Genomic DNA, 23,447 nt, shown 5'->3' with positions numbered 1-23,447 from the left:
TGCAGAATAAAGTTTATGGGCTTCATTACTGCTATTTTTGTCTTGCTCAGAGACCTGTTTTCTCTTATTTCTGGAACTGGGACTGTGTTTCATTTGGTTCAACCTGATTGAAATTTGAATATAAGAGAAGCCTAATTTCACAATCATTACCCAAGAGGCTCACAGACAAAGGATAAGAGAGAAGTGAAGGTATTCAAGAGAGAATATCCAACATTGTCTTTCCTCGTTTCCCAATAATAAACAAATGGATTATGCCTAAATTTTACAGAAGGAAATCAGTCTTCAGCCACTATTCTTCAACTGCATATATGTAAATGGTAAATGAATATAGAAAGCATTTCACTATATTGTGTTTTTTGATTGTTTCTTAGAAAAGTTAAGTTTTGGGGCCAAGCAACCATTTAAGAATGATTAAAATATATATTTTTAAAATATCTATGCACTGAAATTATCTGCATAATTTAATTGAAACTATAACAATACTGTGATATGATGAACTGAAGTTCAAGCTCTGGAAAGGATTACAGAAGTTTTCTTAAAAGTTTAATCAATAAGGAGTACGAAGACCTTCACTGAAGCATCTTCCTTGTTTCTGTGACATTTCACCCAAGGAAGTTGAGTCTGCAAAAATGAAAGTTGAAATTGTTAAAGCTACTGAGAACTCTGTAAATAAGGGGAAATCCATCAACTTCAGGAGAGAAGAGCTAAAACTAATTACATGAGGTTTCATTGTAGCTTTTATGTAGGTGGTTTTTTTTATTGTAGAGACAATAATGCAATATGATAATTTTGGATCAAAATTCATTAAAAAAGAGTATTTTTAATGTAACAGCTAGGTGCTGATGCTGAACCCACACTTCCTTTCTTCAGGTACCTCTATTTATTTTGAGTTTTCAATCTTAGAACTGAAGCCTATTAAAAATTCAAAACTTTGGCTCAATATATGAATGGTTGGAGGAGGACACTGTATTAAAATCAGATTATCTTTCTTCTCAAAATACCTATGGGGAAAAGAAATCAGTATTTGTTCCGGAAACTAAGTAAGACACAGCAGCTGCATCTAGACTTGACCTCAAACCAAGAAAAACTTCCATGATTAGTGCCAGTTTCACTTTCAGTGTGAAGACTTATAGTGAAACCCAGAAGGTGAAAACCCACAAATAAAACTGCTCCAAAAGGGTATTTATTACCTCCTACAGAAGTGAAATAAAGATTTTCATAAAATCTGAGATACTGTTTCTGTTTGTTTTAGAAATCGATTAGCAGTGAAGTCAGCATCAAGCAATGACAATTTAGCACCTAGACCTTACGAATGGTCAGGAAGAAAATGATGACCTAGAAGTCCAGAGAGCGTGGGTCCTAGATCTTGCTCTGTCCGAGAGTTCACAAAATTGGGGACAAATCAGTGTTCTTTCATTGCCCCAGTGTCCTCACTTTGTTTTTAAAGAAAGATTTAGATTAAATGAGACTTTACATTCTTGAATCTCTAATGATTTAGCTGCATGATTATGTGAAAGTTATTTAATGACTCAAGTTATCTATTAAATGATGGACATACTATGCCTCTGTTTAATTCAAAGGAATATTGTGATAACAAGAAATAATATACCAAAAAAGAATTTTGAAAAGTTGAAAGGAAGTTAAGAATATGTTTTTATGGCCTTTATAATTTATTTAATATAAAACATGAAATTTCACATGAGGAAGTCAGAAAGTGTCTGAGAAATCTTGGTGATGGTGGCAGGAAATAGTGAAAAGAAACAATAGTTGAGCAAGTGAGCCCACAATGACTGACAAAAGGGAATTAGAAAGCACATGACGTGAAGTTCTTTTCTAAGCCTATTCTTTTGTGATATTACTAGCTTGAGATTTTAATAGTAAGGACAGCGACTGTCATGATACTTTTAAAAGTCTGTTAGGGAACTGCATTCACTATCTTGTAATAACCTTTCATGAAAAAGAATATGAATATGAGTATGCGTGTATATATATATGCCTGACAGGGACATTGTGCTATACACCAGAAATTTACACATTGTAACTGACTATACTTCAAAAGAAAAAAAAAAATCTGTTAAGTGAAGGAGATAATATCCTAACTTGGATTTCACTCAACAGTGATTCAGGAAACATTAATTGAGCTCCTTTTTCATAATTTAGTAGCTTTCTGGAGTTTTTACTCTCTAAAACTTCATATAAAAGTTTATAGGAAAAATGAGTTTCTTGTATGATTTTTTAAAAATCATAACCTGTTTTGGTTGAATTCAGAAATACTAAAATGGTAATAAATACTAGGGTTGCAAAGGTGGAAGGATACATGTGGAAACCAATTGAAATTAATTATTTTAACTTAGTGACATGATGTTATTAATACAGAAAGAAACTACAGGACGGTGGCCCTGATGTCAAGGAGATATTTGATTTTTAACAGCGCTTAGTTCCTACTCAGATACAATGCGGTGATCTTTAACAACCCTGAAGAGGGACCATACTTGGTATAGCTCTAGATATAAGGAGTTCAAGGAGTGTTTTGAAGATGGTGCTATTCAAAAGGCAGTGTTATTGGCTAAGTTCAGTAAGTCCTCCTATATTTATGGACATTCAGTAACTTCATCACTTCATTGATCAAAGACTCCACAGAGGAAAAAAAAGACAATTATTTTAACTAAGTCACTCTGAGAATGAGAAAGCTGACACAAAATGCTGACTTTTCACTGTGGTTTAGAGTATTTGATAAGGAGAAAAAAAATGGCATGATTTAAATTCAAAGAGGGTCAAGGCTCATGTAACGCTTCTGGGGCCTCTGTATCGTCAGTGTCTGAGGATTATCTTGAGAAAACCAGAAAGCAGAGTTTTCTCTCTGTAGCCTGAAGTTGTTAAAGCAGTTACGGGTTGTCTTATCTGTCTGGGAGGAAGGTTACATCCTCTGTAAGCCCTACTGGGAGAAAATACATTGCCTAGATTTTACACCCAACAAATATTTAGTGTTTAAAACATATAATATTTGTGATTACATATATTGTTTAAAATACAGGCTAAGGATTTAAGCCTTCTGGAGTTGAATGCTACCTGTATCACTTACTAGCTATGTGGCATTGTGAGATAATTATCTAAGCTTTCCACTTACTTGTATAATAAGAATAATAATAATTGAGTACTTAATACATGTCAGGCACTATTCTAAGTGTTTAATGTATATGAACTCATTTGTCCTCAGGACAATGCAATGTGGTAAAAATTATTATTATCCTCATTTCATGAAAGGGAGTTTCAAAATTTAAGCAAGTTGCCACAGCTGACAGATAGATGACCTGGAATTTGACCCACAAAGCCTGATCTACTTTTACCCTTATAATGTACTACTTCTTATGATACTGAAATAGTAATAGTTTTTACTTTATGGAACACGAGGACTAAATGAAACAATGTATGTATAGCACTAAGTTTTGGGGTCAGCACAGAGTGAATTTTCAGGACTGTAATATAAGGTATTATCACTTGTGTGTCCAATACATCCTAGGACTAGTACAAGCATCTAGTTTAATCCTCACAAAACCTTTATGCTATCATTTAAATGTACAAGCTACAAAGAAATAAGGTGCCTTGATGGGAACAAGATAATGAATGTCAGAACCAGGATTTGAATTACGTGTCCTGATTCCATGGCGAATACTCTTTCTTCTACATCATTCTCTTTCCTATGTTCCATGGTACGATATTCTAGTAATGTAGTTATTGGCAACAAAATGATATGTGTCACTAGGATGTGTCTTCTTCATGATAGAAGTATGGTTATGCGTGAATGTATATTTATGAAGGTGATTTATTATTAATTAGAATTGCAATCTTTTTTGGGTATTAATATTCAATAATTATATAGGAATCTGGGAGAATTCTTAAGTCTTTTTATTAGGGTGAAGTAGATCTAAGATATTGTTTTTTTAAATATCATTTAAATTATTTAGCATCAATATACTGATTGACTACAGAAATGTTTGAAATAGAGAATTCATAAGCTAAGAAATCAAAAGGGGGACTTATGAACCAAGATGGGTCAATTGGCCCATTGTGAGATGTTAATCAAAGCCTGCATGGATTGTCACTTCTTCAAATTGTACTCACAATTGCAATCCTTTAGCCTCTGGAATTTGAAAGTCGGTTTCTGCCAATCCGATCCACGGGGATACCAAATCGCCTTTTTGGATTATCTACTACTTTCCTAAAAACGAACCAAAAATAACATTTTTAAGCTAAATTCCAAGTCATCAATCGTCACTTTCACACTTTTAATTCATACAGATCTAGCGGCTTTCTACCGGGGTTGAAATAACCGTGAGAGCTTTCATTCATTGGCACCCGCTCTGTGTCAGACACTAGCTCGTATCTTTTCAGCGTCTGTTGAAGTAGGTCTGACTACCTCTGTTTTACTTCTAAGGATACCAAAGCTTAGAGAAATTAAATAACTTATCCAAAATCAAGTCGCCCAGGTGAAAAGCCAGGTCTTACCGGCATACCAACTTGCTGAGTGTTTCGTTTGGGTAAGTCCTTTTCCCTTTTTAAGATTTTGGTGTATTCCTCTGTTAACTGAGGAAGGTTACACTAGGTCAATGGTTTTCCCAACCCCTTTCTCAGAATGGTTCTTCTTTGGAAGGGCGGTGGTGGGGGAGGGAAGCACTGATGCCAAGACTGAGTGTGGACTAAGTGGGCCTCTCGCGTCTTCGCTCAGATTTTACCCAGAGGAGCTTCGTCTGTCTGTGATGGTCTACGTTTGTTATACACGCTCTGCGTCAAATATTGCTTGGGAAAAAATATTTCATTATTAAAATAAAGTTTAAAAAATTCCTTCAGGAGGCCTTACGCTTTGTATATTCCATAAATTATTTCTTTCAAAAGAAACATTTTATCTTGATTTGTGGTTGTCATCACTTGGTGCTAAGAAATTTAGCAGGAAAGGTCCCAGAACTTTGAGTGCATAATGTTCACTGACCTTGGAATTAAAAGAAGTTATCAGTCGTCTTAGTAAAGATAGAAACTGAGAGAAGCTAAAAAGCCTGTGTTAGTGACTTGTCTCACAGCTGATGGCAGTTGACTTACAGATTTGTTAGGCTATTTATTGGTATAATATACATGCAAAAAGAGGATAAATATTTTATAACTGAATATTATTATATATGTACAGATTACAAGCACAATAAGGACCCAAAATCAAGCACAGAACACTACCAGCAGTTAAATACTTCTGGAATAGGAAAGAGTCTTAAAGGTTATTCTCCCACCAAATATTAGAATTTCTGCTTCAATTTTTGACCAGCTCATCACTTGAAAATCTCAGTGACGAAGGGCTAATCACCTTATAAGACAACCTTAGTCAATATTCAACAGCTTAAATAGTTAAACAAGGTTTGTTTCAGAACATTTTCAGCAGCTTCTTTAGTTTTTTCTACTTACTTGTTTTATATTGTCAATATATACTACATGATTTAAACACTAAAAATGAATGAAAACTACAATATCTATGATTTTTTTATAGTATCATTTACTATGTAGCTACTATGTATAAATTTCCTTTTGTGGTCATCTTGGGATCAATACGTCAGAAATAGTCTTTGCTTTCAAAAACCTGTAAGTAAGTACTGTAATATTGGCAATGATTTTATAAAAATAGTAGAAGGAAAAATCCTCTCATTTTTCTTGATGCCAGGTTTTTAACTTAAGGCAAAATTTTTCAATTTTTCTCATATCACTATTAGGTAAATAATTTATTTTAAAAACTCTGAAAAGAATAAAGAACAATGAAAATGAGAGGTTTTTATTACTGTATCTTGCATATAGAAAGTTTTGTAAATGTTGTTTAATTCTAATTAAAACAATTAATTTGAAGCCAATTAATATTTATCTAATGCTTTCAATATGCTAAGTACTGTACTTAGTGCTGTGTATAGAAGGATGATAAAAAATAGGCATTGAACCTGATGGGGAGCTTACCCTCAAGTGATATTATAGAAATAGAGTCATATTATTTTTTTTTAATATAATGTAGCCTTCTTTTCTGCTGATTCACATCGGTCTTCCTTTCTAGGTTGGCCCTTAGTTTTGCTAGTCAGTGCAGATAGCATTGTATACATGATCTTATAAGACTGTCTCTTAGACAGCAGTTTGATTAACAGGGGAAAATTTGGGGAAAAAATACTTAGTACCTATCCTTAACCTATCCATATTCTACTCTTCAAATTTCTGAAAAACACACCCTCTTAAGTGGTGCCTATTGTTTGCACTTCTGGATTTCATGATAAATTAACTACATATTTTTCAATTTGATAATCAACTGGGAAATATCTGTAAAATTAGCCCAAAATTAATTGTCAAGAGAAATAGGAAACCATGCACATGAATTGTGCTTTAGGTCTTCTGATGTAATTATAAATAACGACTGTTGAAAAAATGTCTTCTTTATATTTTTAAATTATTTTTATTCACATAAGTAAATTTATAGACTCTTTACTTAAGCAGTTGTTTTCCTGTGGTCACAGTAATGGTCCCCCCCACCTCTGCTGCTGTAAAGGATGTCTGTGTCACAATCCACAGAATCTGTAAATATGTCACCTTGCTTAGCAAAAGGGACTTTGCAGATGGGATTAATACAAACCTTGAGATGAGAAGATTATCCAAGATTATCTGGAAGGCCCTGCCTAGTCCTTAGAAGTGGAGGACGACTGAAGAAGAGTGGGTCAGAGAGCTGCAGTCTGAGAACTTAACCCACCAGGTTGCTGGTCTGGAAGGTGCAGGAAAGAGCCACAAACCAAGGAACGCTGTGGCCTCTGGTTGTTCTCAAAAGAAAATGAGGACCTCTGTCCTATAACCAAAAGGAATGGAATTCTGCCAACAACTTAAATGAGCAGGAAATAAATTCTCTCCTAGAGCCTCCAAGAAGGGGCACAGCCCACCAACCCCCTGACTTCCTCTGTGCCTTGCTGGTAGACCAGCTGAAAGAGAGAGCCCAGAGCAGCACACAGAGGAGCCTTAGGGGCCACCCACTGGTTGGCAATCAGTCATGTCAGTGTTGGCCAGAATGATACGTGGTGACCGGTGAGGATATACTGGACTTCTGACCTACACAACTGTAAGATAATCAGTTTGTGTTGTTGTCAGTCCAGAAGTTTGTGATAATTTATTACCATAGCAATAAAAAAATACATATATATATTTGTATGATTTAGGGCTGATGTTTAAGTGTAATGTAGCTAATAACCCCCCCCCCCCAAATTAAACTGATGATATTTTTATTCCTTGAAACCTTAAATTCCTTCACGGACTACTCCCATTATAAGTCTAGGGAAGGGGTAAGGTGGAAGCTGCCTGAGGATGGAGAATAGTGCTCAAGGAAAGTCCCAGACAAACAGGAAGAGGAAGTGAGAAACCAGCCCTTCCAGATGTTTAAAGGACTGGTGAGAAGAGGAAGGACTTGGTAGCTGGGAAAAAAGTCGTGCCCCATATGTGAGCTGACCTCCCAAAGCATCTGCAGAATGGAGGGCGCCACAAAAAATAATCCTTTCACTTTTTTAAAGAGGAGGGTGATAGTCCCATACATCATTATAAATTAGAACAGAATATTTATTGGTCCATACTACCAATGTATTTTTTTCAAAAGTGACTGTAAAATAAATGAAAATAACATTTTTTTCATTACTACAATTAATCTACTTTTCCTGCTCAAGTAAATGAGAGGGAGCTGTGGTATGGTGAAAAACAAAACTAACCCCTTCTTTTTTCTTCCTTCTTCCCTGATTCCCTGTTCTTTCCTTTCCTTTTTTTCCCCCAGATTTGATAAAAAAAAGTATTAGAAACCAGGAGATGGTTGACTTTGATTCTATTTATTTCTCCTACTTATCAAAAAACAACAATAGCTCAGTAAGTTAAATAGTTTTTATATAGTTTCCATCTATTCAGAAGCCAAATGGCAAAACAGTATTTAACAGTTCTTGCTGATACGAAACGTATGTAACAGTAATATATTCTACAACACATACCCTGACACAGTATGTAAAACATAAATGTTAACATAGAAAAATACTCTTAAGACCAAGAGGGAAAACTGTACTTTCTGACTATCTAGTCCCTCTTGTGACAAAATAACGGTATAACACGGCTTACATAATGTATCCATTTAAAACAATCCACCTTTTCCTTTCTACAACATTCTGAAAGTAGTTTAAGGATACAGAATGTCTATCAAAGTAATATAAGGAAGATGGATGATTGTAAATATAACTTTGAACTTCACGCTAAAATATAGACTTCTTGAGCCAAATAAGATTTTCTTTCAAATTTATATTCTTGGATAATTCAGTTTCTAAAGGTGTTTGACATTCTAAAAAACTATCAGAAAACTTGGATTTAAACTTTTTGTATAGAATCACCTCACACAGACAAGAGTCTATAAATTTATCTGTGTGCAGTTGAAAAAATAAAATGAACATCCCTATTGGTAGCACCAAGTTAAGAAATAAAGTATCACCAGTGCTTTAGAAGTCCTCAGTGTTCCTCCTCCCAAATTGACTCCCTCTCATGGCTTAGTCCCAGATGTAATCTGTAAGATGAATTTTGATCCAATAGCTCCCTTGGTTTTTCTTTATAATCCTTATGTATTCTTGGTTAGTTTAGATGATCCTAGAATTTTATTTGGAAGAAGTTATGTGTGAATTCTTTGACTTTTTTTCAGCAAATATTATGTGTTTTGAGATTTGTCCATGTTGACATGTGTAGATGCAGTTCTTTTATTTTATTTATGTTGTAAAGTAATTCACTGTGTGAACATACAATAGCTCATTACTGTGTTTTACTGTGAAAGGGAATTTGAGGCATTTCCTTTTTGTTATTATTCTTACGTACTGTTCAGCTAAAACATTTCTTACACATGTCTGTAATGCACGTTTAAGGATTCCTCTCTGGTATACTTTTAGAAGTAAGTTGCTCACTCTGCCTATAATTCATTTTATTACCTAGTGCCAGACTCTTTTCCAAAGTTGTTATATCCATTTACACATCCAGAGCAGTGTGTGACAGTTCTTATTGTTTCAAATCTATGCTAACTTGTGCATTGTGGGCCTTTAATTTTGCCAGACTAATGCATTTGTTATTGTATCTCATTGTGGTCTTAGTTTGCTCTCTACAAATACTAATGAAGTTGCACATCTTTTCCTTCGATTATTGGCCACTTAGGTTTCTGCTTTTGGAAGTACCTGTTTAAGTCTGTTGTCTGTTTTTCTATTGGTTTGTTTTTCTTTTAAATGTTGATTTGTAGGAGTGTTTCTTATACTCTGAGTATTAGACTTTGTCAGTTATAAGCAAATATATTTTCCCATTTATGGTTAATCTTTTTTATTGTGTCTTTTATGAAAATCTTTAATGTTGTCTTAAAATTTATCAACATTTTTACTTTTTGTTTATTAAATCATCTCTATAATGTTATAAAAATATTCTTTCATGTTGTCCTAAAATCTTTTTGAAGTTTTGCCTTTCACATTTACATTTTTAATCCTTTTGAAGTTATTTTTTATTTATGGGGTGACATAGTGGTCATGTTCCTTTCTTCCATTTTTCTCTATATCTGTAGCTAATTATTCATAAATTTTAGATTCAGCTTGTCAAGTTTCATGGAAAATCCTTTCACAATTTTACCTGGAATTGTATTGAAGTTAAGGTATAAATAAATTTGGAGAAAATTGAAATCTTTATAATACTGAACCCTGCCATCCAAGATCAGTTATTAAGTTATCTTTAATGTTTTCTTATTTTTTTTATAATTTTCTCCATAAAGATCTGTAATTTTTTGGATTTGTTGTTTTTTTAAGTGATATCACAGGCATTCAGAAATAAACCAGGAGCACTGGAATCAAATAATGAGATTGAAAGGATTTACTGTAAAGTACCCAGGCATGCTTGATTTGGAAACTACTGCAGGGTTGTTGGATTAGGCAGAAAGGATTTTCATTTGCTTGGCTCATGAACCTCTTTGAGAGTCTAATGACACTTGAAAGTTCTATCCAGCAAATGAATTTACACAAAAAATGTCTTCTAGAATTTTCTTTTTTGGGGGAGTGTGTAATGTACATTTCAAAGTCCATATAGAGAATCAAGTATTACCCCTTTTGGGAGAAAGTTTTAAACCTTCATATACGAGTTAGGGTAGAGGGGAAAAAGTAAAGCAACTGTGTCTTTCTGTGAAGTTGAGATGGGGTGGAAAGAGGCAAGCAGTAGAGAGTAGTTATTGGGAGAAATGGCCCGAGATCAATGCTCAAGGCATTTCCTAGAGCACAGCCAGGCTTTTCAAATATGAGGAAGAAAACATGGAAATAGGGCACCACACTCTGAATCCTTGTTCTGTGGTTTCCACTCTGAAATGAAACCCATTTTTGAACTTCTTCCTTTGGGAGTTAACAATTAAGAACTGGAAAAGAAATAGCAATCGTGAGATACCTAGGATGGCCTTGGTCTGGGGCATGGCTTCCTGATGAATTAGAGAGGTGAAGTGCTAGGATTTTTAACCTTTAATCTTTGGCCCTGTCATCGAGAAGGGCAATTGTATCTGACAAATTAAAGCTGGAATTGTTATTCTCAACTTTAGCCTGAACTTTTATGTCTGGCTTCGGATAGAAACACATATATCATTTGTATAGTTTTTCCAAAATGATTTCTTTAATGCATGCATTCTAAGTGAATCTCACTGTTACTGACCTTGGACAAGTGCCTTATTCACACATAACTTTAATTTCTTTACATAAGCAGCTTATTTAAGTGGACAGTCGTTGGTGTTCAAGCTAGGTTATCTCAGGGTTATTATTTTATATCTGTGAAAGTATACCAATAAAATGAGGATAATATTTTCTTAGGGCATTATAGGGATTAAAAAAATTGTACCAGAATGTTAAAATGGGGTTCTTTCTATCTCAGCTTTTGGCTGTGGCCCAGAAAAGCTGAGGGGCAAAAAGAAAAAAAAAAGAGAGAGAGTAGTCTTTCCTCTTGGATTCCAAAGTGAGGTGCTAGACTTCTGCAGTATTTGTAAAGGAGTTTGCTACAAATCGTTTTTCCCAACTTTAATCCACTAAAAAATGATATTGAATAGCTACAGAAGGAGGATTTCTCTGGAGCAAGTTATTGAAGAACAGTGACAGTTTCCCTCTTCTTTTGATAGAGAAAGAGTTTCAAGAAAAGCTTGACATATACCCACTGAAGCCGGGTAGACCCCATAGAACAGACTGTGAAATCTAAAGCACAGAGTGAGGAGATGGGTTTCACAAGAACAACTTTCCTTTCAGTGACCAGAGTCAAGGATGTGGGTTTTCTGGGGAGCAGATAAAGAGCAAGCATGTGGGTAGAGCTGGTCTAGGTTAACCATAAAAGGCAGCTTCCCCGAAGGGCTGCCTGCCTGGGGTTATGGGTGAGGTGACCTCAGCAGGATGCTGGTGGTGGTGTCAGATGAAGAAGCTGAGAGGGTAGGGTGACAATGAGGAGGAACACTGACCTGCATGAAGAGAAGCATTGCTGGAGGCAAGGGTATTTATGTCAGTGTTCTCAGCGGGGGTTATACAATGACCCCACAAAAACAGCCCATGGTAAGTTGTCAGCTTTGAGCATTTCCTGAGGCCAGAGAGCATACAAATCAGGTCATGGTGGTATCAGTCATGCACGACTTTTCTTTACCTCTCTGCACCTCCATCCCCAGTGCCTGGGGAGACAGAAGGCAGCTTACTGCGGCTGGGAAGGGGTGAGGAGAACCTGACCGCAAACCGCTTTCCACTGCAGCTTTCCAGCTTGAAAAGGAGAAACTTTTATAATATTCAGAGTTTAGTCTAGGACTATGAATGGTTATTTTAATTACTTAAATATAGTTATTTTTCTAATAAAAATGAGGGGCCAGATATTTGTTATTTCAATGTGACCTGCAGAGCCATAGTACCTGCCTTTGTTTTTACCCAAGAGATAGGAAACAGCTAGCACTGAATGTGTTTGAATGCATGTGGGTGGGAGATAAAACTGCTTTTCTGATTATGTCCTATGGAGTCCTCCTCTTTCAATTAAGTAGTTATAACAACAATGATATGGATACAAGTGTTTATTGACCTGATTCTGTAGAATGTGTGTAACTGTGCTGAGTATCTTCTGTCTGCTCACCAGATATATTCTTTGCCCTTTCTCATTCTACTTTCAGTCCAGAAAACTAACCTGTCTGAATCCCAGAGAAGTTCCTGTGCTCCCTGTCTTTGGTTTGGGGCAGGCAGTGAGCAGCTTTGGCAGGAGAGACCGGAAGGAGAGAGGAAGTGAAAATCAGAATAATTTTCCCCTCACTCCTTCCTTGCAAGATCACTTCCTCTTAACCAAAGGTCAGGGCTTCTCCAAGGCATCTGACTCTTCAGGCCAGAGTCCTGGGTTGCTGCTCCATCCATTGTGATTTGTCTCTACTCAGCCTTTTGAAAATAGCCTTGCTGTGTCTAACCATCCTTGTATTCTCCTGTTTCAAATATGCTACCTGTTTCCTGCAGGAACCCAGACTGACACAATAGTATTACTGTTTTGCTGACCTCAAGATATTAATGGGAGAATTAAAACAATAGGAGTTGTGAAAATGTTTCTAGCAATTAAATTCAAATATAAAGTATTATACTATTGTTAATGTTTTACAAGGCATTTTCAGTATTGTGTGAAGTGAGGGAAACCATCCTTTAGAAGAATTCCACGCAAATCATCAACATTTTCTAATTAAAAGGTTTTTTCAAAGAGTAGATAATATTTTGCCAGGAATATTGTCACAGCTGCTTCTTTTTATTTGCATAAACTGAATGTTCACAAACTTCAGGCTTTCAGCAAGTGAACTGAATGAAGAAAATATTTTGGATTTCAAAGAATGATTGAGCTAACTTTGTGTTGAGAGTTAAAGTAATTCTCACATCCAATTGAAAATGAAGCTAGGGTCATGTTTAGATGAAAAAAATGTTGAATATAATTTAAAATGGGAAACAATAGATGGCTGTCTGCTTCATTTCAATATGATCTGATATTGACTTTTCCCTGTTTAACTTTTTAAATATTTCTTTTCTTTTTTTATTTTTCCCCTAGCTGTTCTTTCATTCTTATATTTCCATGTCTTATAGACCTTTTTAAAAGCAGAGTTTAAAATTTTTCTTTTCTGAAAACTTTATAGTATGTTAAACTAAAACAATTCATTTCTTATGGTTGAGACAGAGTTTTAAAACCCAGGACCATGTCCCAATGTAATTCAGAGATCCATAAACATGGATGGGAAATGTTACATCTTCAGTTTCATTATCCTCTATTGAAATATAGCATTTTCTTCAGTTATGAATGCAGAAAACAAGTCACAATAGTATTGGCAGTAAGTAGACCCATGCCACAATTAGAAATCACAGATACATTCAGATCACATTTTTGTCATTATGGATACTTTGAAATTGTTTTTATGTTCCGCATTATTTGAAATTATCATTCTTTTTTAGAAACATCTCAGATCTTATTTTATGCCTAAATAAAGAAGCATATATGTTGTCGTATTACAAAGTGATTTTTTTAAGTCTTTTGATAATTCTGTTTCTATATATTGGTAACCTTTAAATTTACGACTTTTGTTCATTTAAAAACAACATTCTGAGAAGGGGTTCATGGGTTTCACCAAAGTGCCAAAGTGGCCCATGACACAAATAAAGCTTATGAATTCCTGGATTAAGAGATGGGTGAGATCTTTGAGCTACAGTGTAGAAAATGAATCTCAGATCTATAATCTTGTCTTGGTGAGTATAAGAAAATAGAAAATGCATGTCTGAGAAGCAGAAAAATTGATGACATATACTTGAACAGCACAGTTGTTTATACGCAACAAAGAAAGTGTTTTGTATACATTCATGCTAGTAAGGTAACAAGATAATTCCCAGCCTTGTGAAGAATTCAAAAACAAGTAAGGAAGAAATAAAGCTATCTGGACTAAAGGACCAAAGCTATTATCTCATGTAATGTAATCAAAGAACAGCAAATAACTTTATGTACAGCTCTCCTAAGCAAAATTATTATAATTTTTATGAACCTTTTTTTTATAAAATAGTTGCAAAACTCTAAACTGTATATTCTTGCTACAAAATATGCAAAAACATTCATTTTAATCCTGTGACTTTATTACATATATTTAAATGATGCTCAAATAATCTTTGTAACAGACAATAGAAAAATTTAACATTTAATTTTGTTTGAGTTAGCATTATACTTTGAAAGAAATCTAAAATTATTTTTCAGTTAAAACTCAAGAACGTGTATAGAAATCCATTATGCAGTAGCTATTACTTACCTCCCATTGTTTTCCAACTCTTTAATATACAAATTTAATATTTACTTTAAGACCAAGAACAAGAATTGTAATAAAAAGTGAATCCTGAAGAAAAATTTCATAGGAAGTATCCTTGGAATCTAGTTTGAAGGAGTAAAACATCAACTATGGAAAATAAAAATATAAAAAACTTGTACATAAATTGTAAGTAAAAAGAAAATTATTAATTTGTATATGTCACTCTAAATAAATTCTAAATAAAACAATCCTGACATTGAAGGTCACCTCTCTCATAAAGCCATAGAGTACAAAGGAGCAGTCTCTGTGTTCTGATCTAATGGCACTCATGAAGCAAAATATAGAGTATAGATTAGGGGAAATCCTCAATTTTTCAAGCCCCTGGGCAAACATCTATGCAAAGTAAAAATAAAAAAATAAGCTCTCTTTAATACTTCCAACCTTCTGAAAATAGTTGAAGGTAAAGGAAAAGAGAGAAAAAGGGAAAAGAAAACTGATACTTTTTGACCTCTGAAGATCATCAATTACTCTACTTAAATTCTTTCTTTCTTTATACGACACTGGATGGGACCATCACAGTTTGGTTCCAGAGACACTGACTAGGGTTATAGAGGTTTTGTACTGCATAGTCCAGAGGTGACAACCTGAATGATCGCTGAATACAGCATCCCTGTGTGGTCCCAACTGTCCTTCCCAATTTCACTTCTTGTCCTGCTTCACCTGATACTGAGCCCACATCATGCTATTTAGTCCTCCCAAGAACATGCCCTGAATATTTGAGCCTCTAAGCCATCACTTACATGACTGCCTTTTAACAGAATAATTGTTCTTACCCAATTAACTTTTCAAACATGGTACTAGTTATTCGGGCCAAAAATGTTGTTATTGCTGAATTTGACAAATCAACTTTTTTCATCAATTCTGGAACATTATTGAAAAAATGCCTGGGGGTGGGTATAGCTCAGTGGAACAGTGGGTCCTTAGTATGCACAAGGTCCTGGGTTCAACCCCCAGTACCTTCACTAAAAAATCTGCATAATTAAAAAAATAGTGATTCTGTTCTTTTTCTCCCCACTAAACTCTAATTAGATTAAATTGTATGTTATAATTTCCCATTCTATTATCCATATTTTTGTGATATATTCTGAGTCATTTTCTCAGTGTTATCATATGATAAATGTATTTACTCTTCTGCCAGATCTGCTTTGTGGTTTATCTCACTGTTTAATTTTATTTCTTTAATTTGTTATGAAGCATTTCAGACACGGACCAAAATAGGATAGAATAACTGACTCTTACGTGTGCATCATTCTAAATTAACAATTACTGATTATGGCAGGTCTTGCTTAATTTATTCCACTCCCACTCCTGCGTTATTTTGAAGCAAATCCTAGAAAAATACCTTCAACTAAATATTTAAATGACAATAAATCTAACTTTAATGTAACTCATCCACAGAATGAGTGGATGAGGTAGAAATTCCCCTTTATAGAATTATTCTAAGCTAATAAATGAAGAAAGAATGATAGAATATCTCTATTTTGTAAACCCTAATGAAATGATGGCTCTAGACAATGATCATTAATTTCTGGTGATCATATTTAACAGTAAACAGTATTTTAAAATTAAATAATAATTTAAAATTAAACATATTTATTTACTAAGTATAGTTGATTTTTAATATTGTGTTAGTTTTAGGTGTACAGCTTCACATTCTTTTCCATTATTACAAGATATTGAATATAGTTCCATGTGCTGTACAGTAAATCCTTGTTGTTTATCTATTTTATACATAGAAGTGAGTATCTATTAATTCCATACTCCTAATTTATCCCTCCACCCACCTTGGTAACTATAACTTTGTTTTCTATGTCTGTGAGTCTGTTTCTGTTTTGTAAATAAGCTCAGTTGTATTTTAAAAAAAAATTTTTGTTTTTAAAGTTGTTTGTATTTTTTTTGGAGTGGGGAGGTAATTTATGTGTTTATTTTTAGAGGAGGTACAGGGGCTCAAACCCAGGACCTTGTGAATGCTAAGTTTGCGCTCTACCACTTGAGCTATACCCATTTATATTTTTTTTGATTCCACATATAATGATATGTAGTATTTGTCTTTCTCTGCCTGACCTACTTCAAAAAGTAAACATATTTAAAAGTAAACAATCATTACTTAAAATCATCAAGTAGCCACAGTTCACCATTGCCTCATATATGTTAATTTTAAAACATATCATTGTTTGAACTAGGACCTCCCCCCCAAAGTATGATTGGTTAATAAATCCCTTAAACCTATTTAATCTCTTGGATCCCCTTCCCCCTCCATCTCTTCTTGGACTTTTTTTTTTTTTTTTTTTGCAGTTCTGTTTTATAGGTAGTATTGAGTTCTTCCATCAGGGGGCATGTAATGACTTGCTATTTTTCTTCTTGTGATGCCAGCAGAAATTGATGATCACTGTCTAGAGCCATCATTTCATTAGAGATTGCCAAATAGACATTCTAATACTATCATTCCTTCTTCATTTACTAGCTGAAATAATTCTTTAAAGAGGAATTTCTACCTCATCTACTAATTCTATCATTTCTCTCTTTTTTATTGAAGTATAGTCAGTTTACAATGTTGTGTCAATTCCTGGTGTACAGCATAATATTTCAGTCATACCTATATACACATACTCATTTTCATATTCTTTTTCATTATAGGTTACTACAAGATATTGAATGTAGTTCTCTGCGTTTTCCTTTGATATATATTGTTGCTCTCTTTCATTTTTAATTTATATGTTTTTCTTATATAATTAGTCCATTCTTTTATTGTCAATCTTTCTAAAGCTCTTTGTTTTTACTTGTGTCACTTAAATGCATAAAAGTTGAATTTTTCTTTATCAGCCAATTTGAAAATAAGTGTTAATTACATTTACATTTATTGATATGATCAATATTTTTTGAATTCATCATATTTTAAAGGTTATATTTATACATGATTCTTTCACATATAGTTTTTCACTGTCTTATTTTATGTTGCTCTCTTTTTTATAGGAAAATTTTTATTTTTATTCTTACGGTTATTTTTTGTATTCATATTTTATATAAAAAACTTGGTCACCTTTCTTTTCAGTTTTTGTCTTTTATTTTTTTAGTAAAAGATTCACTAAACTTAGTTTGTAATCTTTTCTTTTCCTTCTTCTCCATGTCCCCAAGCAACTATCTGTGGTAATAATATCCCTTTATTCCCAGTTAATAGCCACGAAACAATCAAAAACTCATTCAAATTTTTATAAGCTCTCACTATTGTCCCTGAATTGTTTGATAATTTGCTGTATCTATATTGTCAGACTGTATACCTATAACACTGGGAGCTCTTTTTTTTTTTTTTGCAACTATCATTTGAATTTAATTCTAAAGTTATGCTCAAACCAATTCTTATGATAATATTTCTCCAGTCATTTTGATTGTCTGAAGAAATTCGTCTAAGTAGCTTACTCAGGAAGTGCTCATGAGAACAATATTCTCTAATTTTTGCTTGTTTATAATAGTTTATTTTTAGCCTTTATATGTGAAAATCTATTCAAGTGCATATTAAATGCTTGCCAATTTCCCTTTATTTCTTGAAAGCTGAACTATTTTCGAACTATATCTTCTAGTGTAGTCTCTCTTTATAACACTTCCTAATGAAACTATGATGAAACTTCAATGTAGTTTATATATATTTATGATATTTATGCAATACAATTTGGTGTATATGCTTATATGCTATTATAAATTCATGTATACATATTTACATTAACATTTATATGTTGATTTTCAAATTATTTAGTAGACTATGTTGCAAGGCTCAAGTTTAGTAGACTATGTTGCAAGTAATATTTATTAGAAGGCATAATATTTTCTTCACTTATATTTGGGATTTCCATGGACTTCTTTATAAATTGCCTTTAAACATATCTCTTCTTGCTTTATGTTATAATTCATTATAAGTATTTCCATGTTTTTTATTGGTATATGATTTCTTTGAGGGGCAAAGACTATTTTTTGACTCTGTACAACATAACCCACCACAGTGCCTAAAACATAAGTGGAACACGTTTGAATTTGTTCAAATAAACGAGGGTCTGAATTTCAAGATACAGGTGTGGGATTTGTTTCAAGTACAGGTAGGATAAATTACAGTCCCAAAGTGATGATTTTATTTCCTGTTGTAGCTTTAAGACCCTTTCAGAACAGAAGTCTAGCAAATTGCATCCTGTATGCTAAGAAACATGGAACAGAGTAAAGTCATGGACCAGGGATAAGCACGGCAAGTTCTGGAGCTACCCGTAACAAGGCGCAACTCAAGCAGTGATGTGGAGACGAGTGCATGAAGAAATTAAGTGCTGGATTATGAAATTCTTCACAGAATTTCCTTAAGGAGTTTGCTTTTGTCTTGTAAGTAATGGGAACATTTCCTGAACAGATTTTTGTGTGAGTTGATCCCCTGGCAGCAAAGTAAAGGATACACTGGTGATAAAGGGGCGGGCAGGGGGGTGGAAGCAGAGATGAGGAAAGACTGGAGAAAGAAGACATGTGGAAAGGATGATTTAGACCAGAATTCGGACAGCCTTAAAGTGAAAGATATTTCACATATAAAACAAATAAGAGTAAGAGAATTTTGTGAACACTGGAATGTTTAAGGTGAGCTAAAGGAATCCCAGTAAATTCCCCAAATTCCAGACTATGGTCAGTGGGTGGTCTTTTGTGCTCGTGCTGATATGAAATGTACAGCACGAGGAACAGATATTGAGGGGATAGGAAATGAATTCAGTTTGAATGACTGCTTTAAACAACTGACAGTCAATGATTAAAGTAATGAAAGTTAATGACTCTAACTCAGTTATAATGGTTAACAGTTTACAACACACTCATTTGATTTTTTTATGGAGGCAAGTAATTATCCCCATTTTACACACAAATAAGCTGAGGATCACAGAGGATAGGATTCTTATACAAATCACATGGCTAGAAATGATCAGAAATTTGACTTAAACACATGTGTTCTGACTCCAGGTTCTGAGAGCTCTTCACTACTTCTTAGTATAGGGGAGTGGCCTTACTCACATCATTTGGAAAGCTTTGTATCATGGGTAAAAATAAAAATGGTATTCTGGTTATTTCTATTAACTAAAAAACTCAGTTGACCAGAACATTTATGTCAGAGCACACATGTTCCCCCCTGCCAAATGCTGTTATGTCTTATAGCAACTATTTCATATCTGCACGCAGCAGAATCTCCCTCAGAAAACATTAGGACAAACATATTAACACATACCGTGGCAGTCATTTTGACCCCTAAACAGCTACTTCCAAGATATGATGCCATGAAACTCAGAATTAGCTAACACACTTTTAAATCTGTTTACCTACCAGGGTTTCATTGAATTTTCTTTTTTTTTTTAGCTTTGTTTTTTATTGAAGTATAGTCAGTTTACAACGTTGTGTCAATTTCTTGTGTATAGCATAATGTTTCAGTCATATGTATGCATACATGTATTCCTTTTCATATGCTTTTTCATTACAGATTACTACAAGATATTGAATTTAGTTCCCTGTGCTATACAGAAGAAACTTGTTGTTTATCTATTTTATATATAGTAGTTAGTAACATTTCTGAACCCAGAGTGGAAGAGATAGAAAATGTTCCTTCTCCAAGAGGTCTCTTACCTCTGTTTACCTTTGTGATCCACAGAGCCAGCTGAGAGTCTGTCCAGGGGAGAACCGAAACCAGAGAAGCTTCTTTTCTTCTTTGTTTCAATCACATCATTCTCCAGAGATACAAGTTCATCAAGAAGTAAGAGTTTTGCTGCCAGATCAGTGGCTGATTTCTCTTCCCTGACTGTGGGTGGCGACTGAACACCCGTGACTCCAGAATCAAAGGCCTAGCGGGTGGGAAGGGTGATCCCGTTCATTAAGAGAAAGAAAATCTGTACGATCAACTGCATTTGGCTTTTGCTATTTTTGGCTGACATGCCTATCATGACACTTGACTTCTCATGGAGTTATGCTCCAGAGGGAAAGACTTTGGGAGACAAAAACACATAGAGATGAAGTATATCCAGAGGAAATTAAAAGAAAACAAAACACACACACACACACACACACACACACACACACACACAAAGAAAAAAAAAAAGCATGTACTCCAGGCCTGCCTCTCCAATTTAGTACATTAACTAATCTGTCTTGCAGATTCTTTCCCAGTAACAGCTGCCTCCTTCGTTATCACTCCCGTAGCACTGTACCTACACTTCTTGCATCACTGACTGCATTCATTACATTTTCCCTTGTATTAGATCGGCTGCAATGTAATTGTATTGCGTATCAGATTGTGACTAACTTGAGGGCAAAGACTATGTCTAATTAGTCTCTATCCAATGCCTCTCCCAATATTTTGCTCATAGTTAGCACTTGTAAATTCCTGATGAATATTTGTTGAATAAATTCTGAAAAATATCTAACCTCATGCTATTTTCTTTTTGCCACTCATTCATTCCTTATTGATTAAAGCCACTAAATCCAGCGAGGAGGCTCTGCATTACACCCAAGAGATATAATAATGAGCAAAATCCAGTCTCTGCCCTAAGGGAGCTTAGCATCTCTACCCAAGTGATTTATTCTTATTTTTTTATTGAAGTGTAGTCGATTTACAGTGCTAGTTTCAACAATTCAGTTATACATTTACATACATACATATATTTTCAGTATCTTTTCTTTTATGGCTCATTACAAAAAATTAAATACAGTTCCCTGTGCTATACAGTAGATTGTTGTGGTTTATCTATTTTGTATATAGTAATGTGTATCTGTTAATCCCAAACTCCTAATCTATCACTACGCCCCCTGTCTCCCTTGGTAGCCACACTTTGTTTTCTATGTCTGTGAGTCTAATTTTGGTTTGTAAATCAAATTTGGGTTTTTGGGTCTTTTTTTTTTTTTTTTTGGATTCCTACATATAAGTGACATCATATGATATTGGTCTTTCTCTGTCTGACTTAGTTCATTTACTATTATACTCTCTAGGTCCATCCATGTTGCTGCAAATGACATTATTTTATTCTTTTTTTACGACTGAGTAGTGTTCCATTGTATAAATATACCACATCTTCTTTAGCCATCATCTTGTCAATGGACATTTAAGTTGTTTCCACATCTTGCCTATTGTAAATCATGCTGTTGTGAACATTAGGGTGCATGTGTCTTTTTGAATCATATTTTTCTCAGGATATATGCCCCGGAGTGGGATTGCAGGAGCATATGAAAAGTCTACTTTAAGATTTTTAAGGAATCTCCATATTGTCCTTCCTAGTGGCCGCACCAGTTTACATTCCCACCAACAGTGTAGGAGGGTTCCTTTTTCTCCACACCATCTGCAATATTTATTATTTGTAAACTTTTTAATGATGGCCATTCTGTCCACCCACATGATTTATTAACAACTATTTGTGAGTGTCTGTGATAAGGCAAAGCTAGCCCAATGATTTTATTGTTCCATGTCAAATTTCTTGTTTATTTATTTATTTACACATATTGCCACTTGACATGTCATTCAAGTCATAAAAATGTAGGTGTCCAGTTTGTGAGCCTGTCTTTTCCTTTCTTAGGACCAATCAGAGCATTTTAAAAAATGCTCCTATTAACGATCTGGAGTTATTCTATAGTCCAGGAGATGTGACTTCTTTCCCAGGAGCCTGTGAATGTTCCTCTGTGGGTAGAAACGTTAACCACAGGGTTCTTTTCTTCCCTTTTCCTCTTTGGTCACATTCTTGTCAGACTCGGTTTTGGTAAGAGTCTTCACTTCCTTTTTTCTGTTTAAATTATTTATTTCATTCTCTTTCTATTCTGTTCCTTTCCCCCCCCCCCCAATAAAATGAAAGACTAGCACTTTCGTAGCCTTTTCATCATCTGCTCAAACAGTTCTTGTTCGGAACACTTAGAGTTGGCCTCAAAGTTCTTGAGACTTAAAGTTAGTGAGCTTCCTCTTTCCTAAACCAACCAAATCTGTACCAAGTCTGGCCAGTTCTTCCTGGAAAACCCCTCTTGCCCTGCTCTTTCTGATTCACATCGATAATGATTTATATCAGACCCTCTTAACTGATTAGTGTACACTCGCCATCACCTTATAACTTATTTATCTCCTCTCTCACTGTCTTTTCTAATCTATCCTGAATGCTGCCATGAAGTTATCCCCAACCATTACTTTCATCAGATAAAGAGAAAATAAAAATCTCTATAGCAATTTGTTATTTACAGTGCAAAGTCCACAATATGGTTCCAAACTCCTCTGAAAATCCCAGCTTCTGTCACTTCCCCATATAAGGTTGGCAACAAGAAACTGAAGAGGGGAAGGACGCTATGATCACGAAAAAGAAACTCTGAAGAGCAGCAGACAAAACTTCAAAGGGCAAAGGTACAAGATCTTTTTTTATCTCTCAGAGTTTCCTCCAAAAAAATGTGTTCATTCTTCCAACTGACATACATACAAAGTAGATATTTTTTTCTTTTTAAAGATATTCTTAATCCTCAGCAAAAAATGCCACAAAACTTGTATAAAATTCATCCTTCAGTAAAATGCATTTCAGACTCCCACTTTATGTTACTTAAGAAGTACAAAGAATGTATGTTTCTACTGAGATCCAATGAGCCAAGTTAACTTTTCTCTGGGTGGAGATGTCCTAACAATTCATTTCCTTTGTAGTTTAGTCTTGGCAGCAAGAAAACATTTGTACAGTGATAAAATTTTGGCCAAACTACTCAAATGTTGACATATAAACAAATTCAAACTTTACAGAAAAGCACTTCATCTTTATGCAACTGACTTAATTATAAATATGGCTGAAATGATAATGAATTTTCTCTTATCGTTTTTGGTTTATGGAATACAAATCTTTGTTATTACTTCTAGTTTTTTTCATTTTAACATTCAGATACCTGGCTTTTTCTGAATCCACAGTGAGAACAAGACATAGAAAGAAATGTCTATTTTCTTTATTTTGTATTATCAAGGCATCTCCCTAGTTGTCAATGGCACCTGTTTCTAACAGTGATAAACATGGCTAATGTTTATAAGAAATAT

General features: G+C 34.4%; 1 protein-coding gene and 1 long non-coding RNA gene across 3 annotated transcripts in view; one reads left to right on the top strand and one right to left on the bottom strand.

Moving 5' to 3' along the window:
* Positions 1–333: 333 nt before the first annotated feature.
* The window catches only part of OSTN (osteocrin), a 35,138-nt gene continuing 12,024 nt past the window's right edge, over positions 334–23,447 (bottom strand). The window contains exons 3-5 of the mRNA XM_010994368.3: positions 20,039–20,253; positions 4,123–4,219; positions 334–621 (exon numbers count right to left, since the gene is read on the bottom strand). Coding sequence (XP_010992670.1) covers positions 4,135–4,219; positions 20,039–20,253 — 300 coding nt within the window. The 3' untranslated portion in view covers positions 334–621; positions 4,123–4,134. The remainder of the gene's footprint in view (positions 622–4,122; positions 4,220–20,038; positions 20,254–23,447) is intronic.
* Positions 11,477–22,717, top strand: LOC116153469 (uncharacterized). Of its 2 annotated transcripts, XR_010377350.1 has the most exons (4): positions 11,477–11,612; positions 18,544–18,766; positions 20,064–20,165; positions 22,692–22,717. It is a non-coding gene; the product is annotated as an uncharacterized LOC116153469 (long non-coding RNA). The 2 variants fall into 2 exon arrangements; XR_004137219.2 differs by lacking the exon at positions 22,692–22,717 and having other exon boundaries at positions 20,064–20,534.

This window comes from Camelus dromedarius, chromosome 2 (genome assembly GCF_036321535.1).
Source record: "Camelus dromedarius isolate mCamDro1 chromosome 2, mCamDro1.pat, whole genome shotgun sequence".
NCBI classification, from domain to species: domain Eukaryota; kingdom Metazoa; phylum Chordata; class Mammalia; order Artiodactyla; family Camelidae; genus Camelus; species Camelus dromedarius.
Note: the sequence above shows the minus strand (reverse complement) of the source record. Positions and strands in the feature narration are given on the sequence as shown.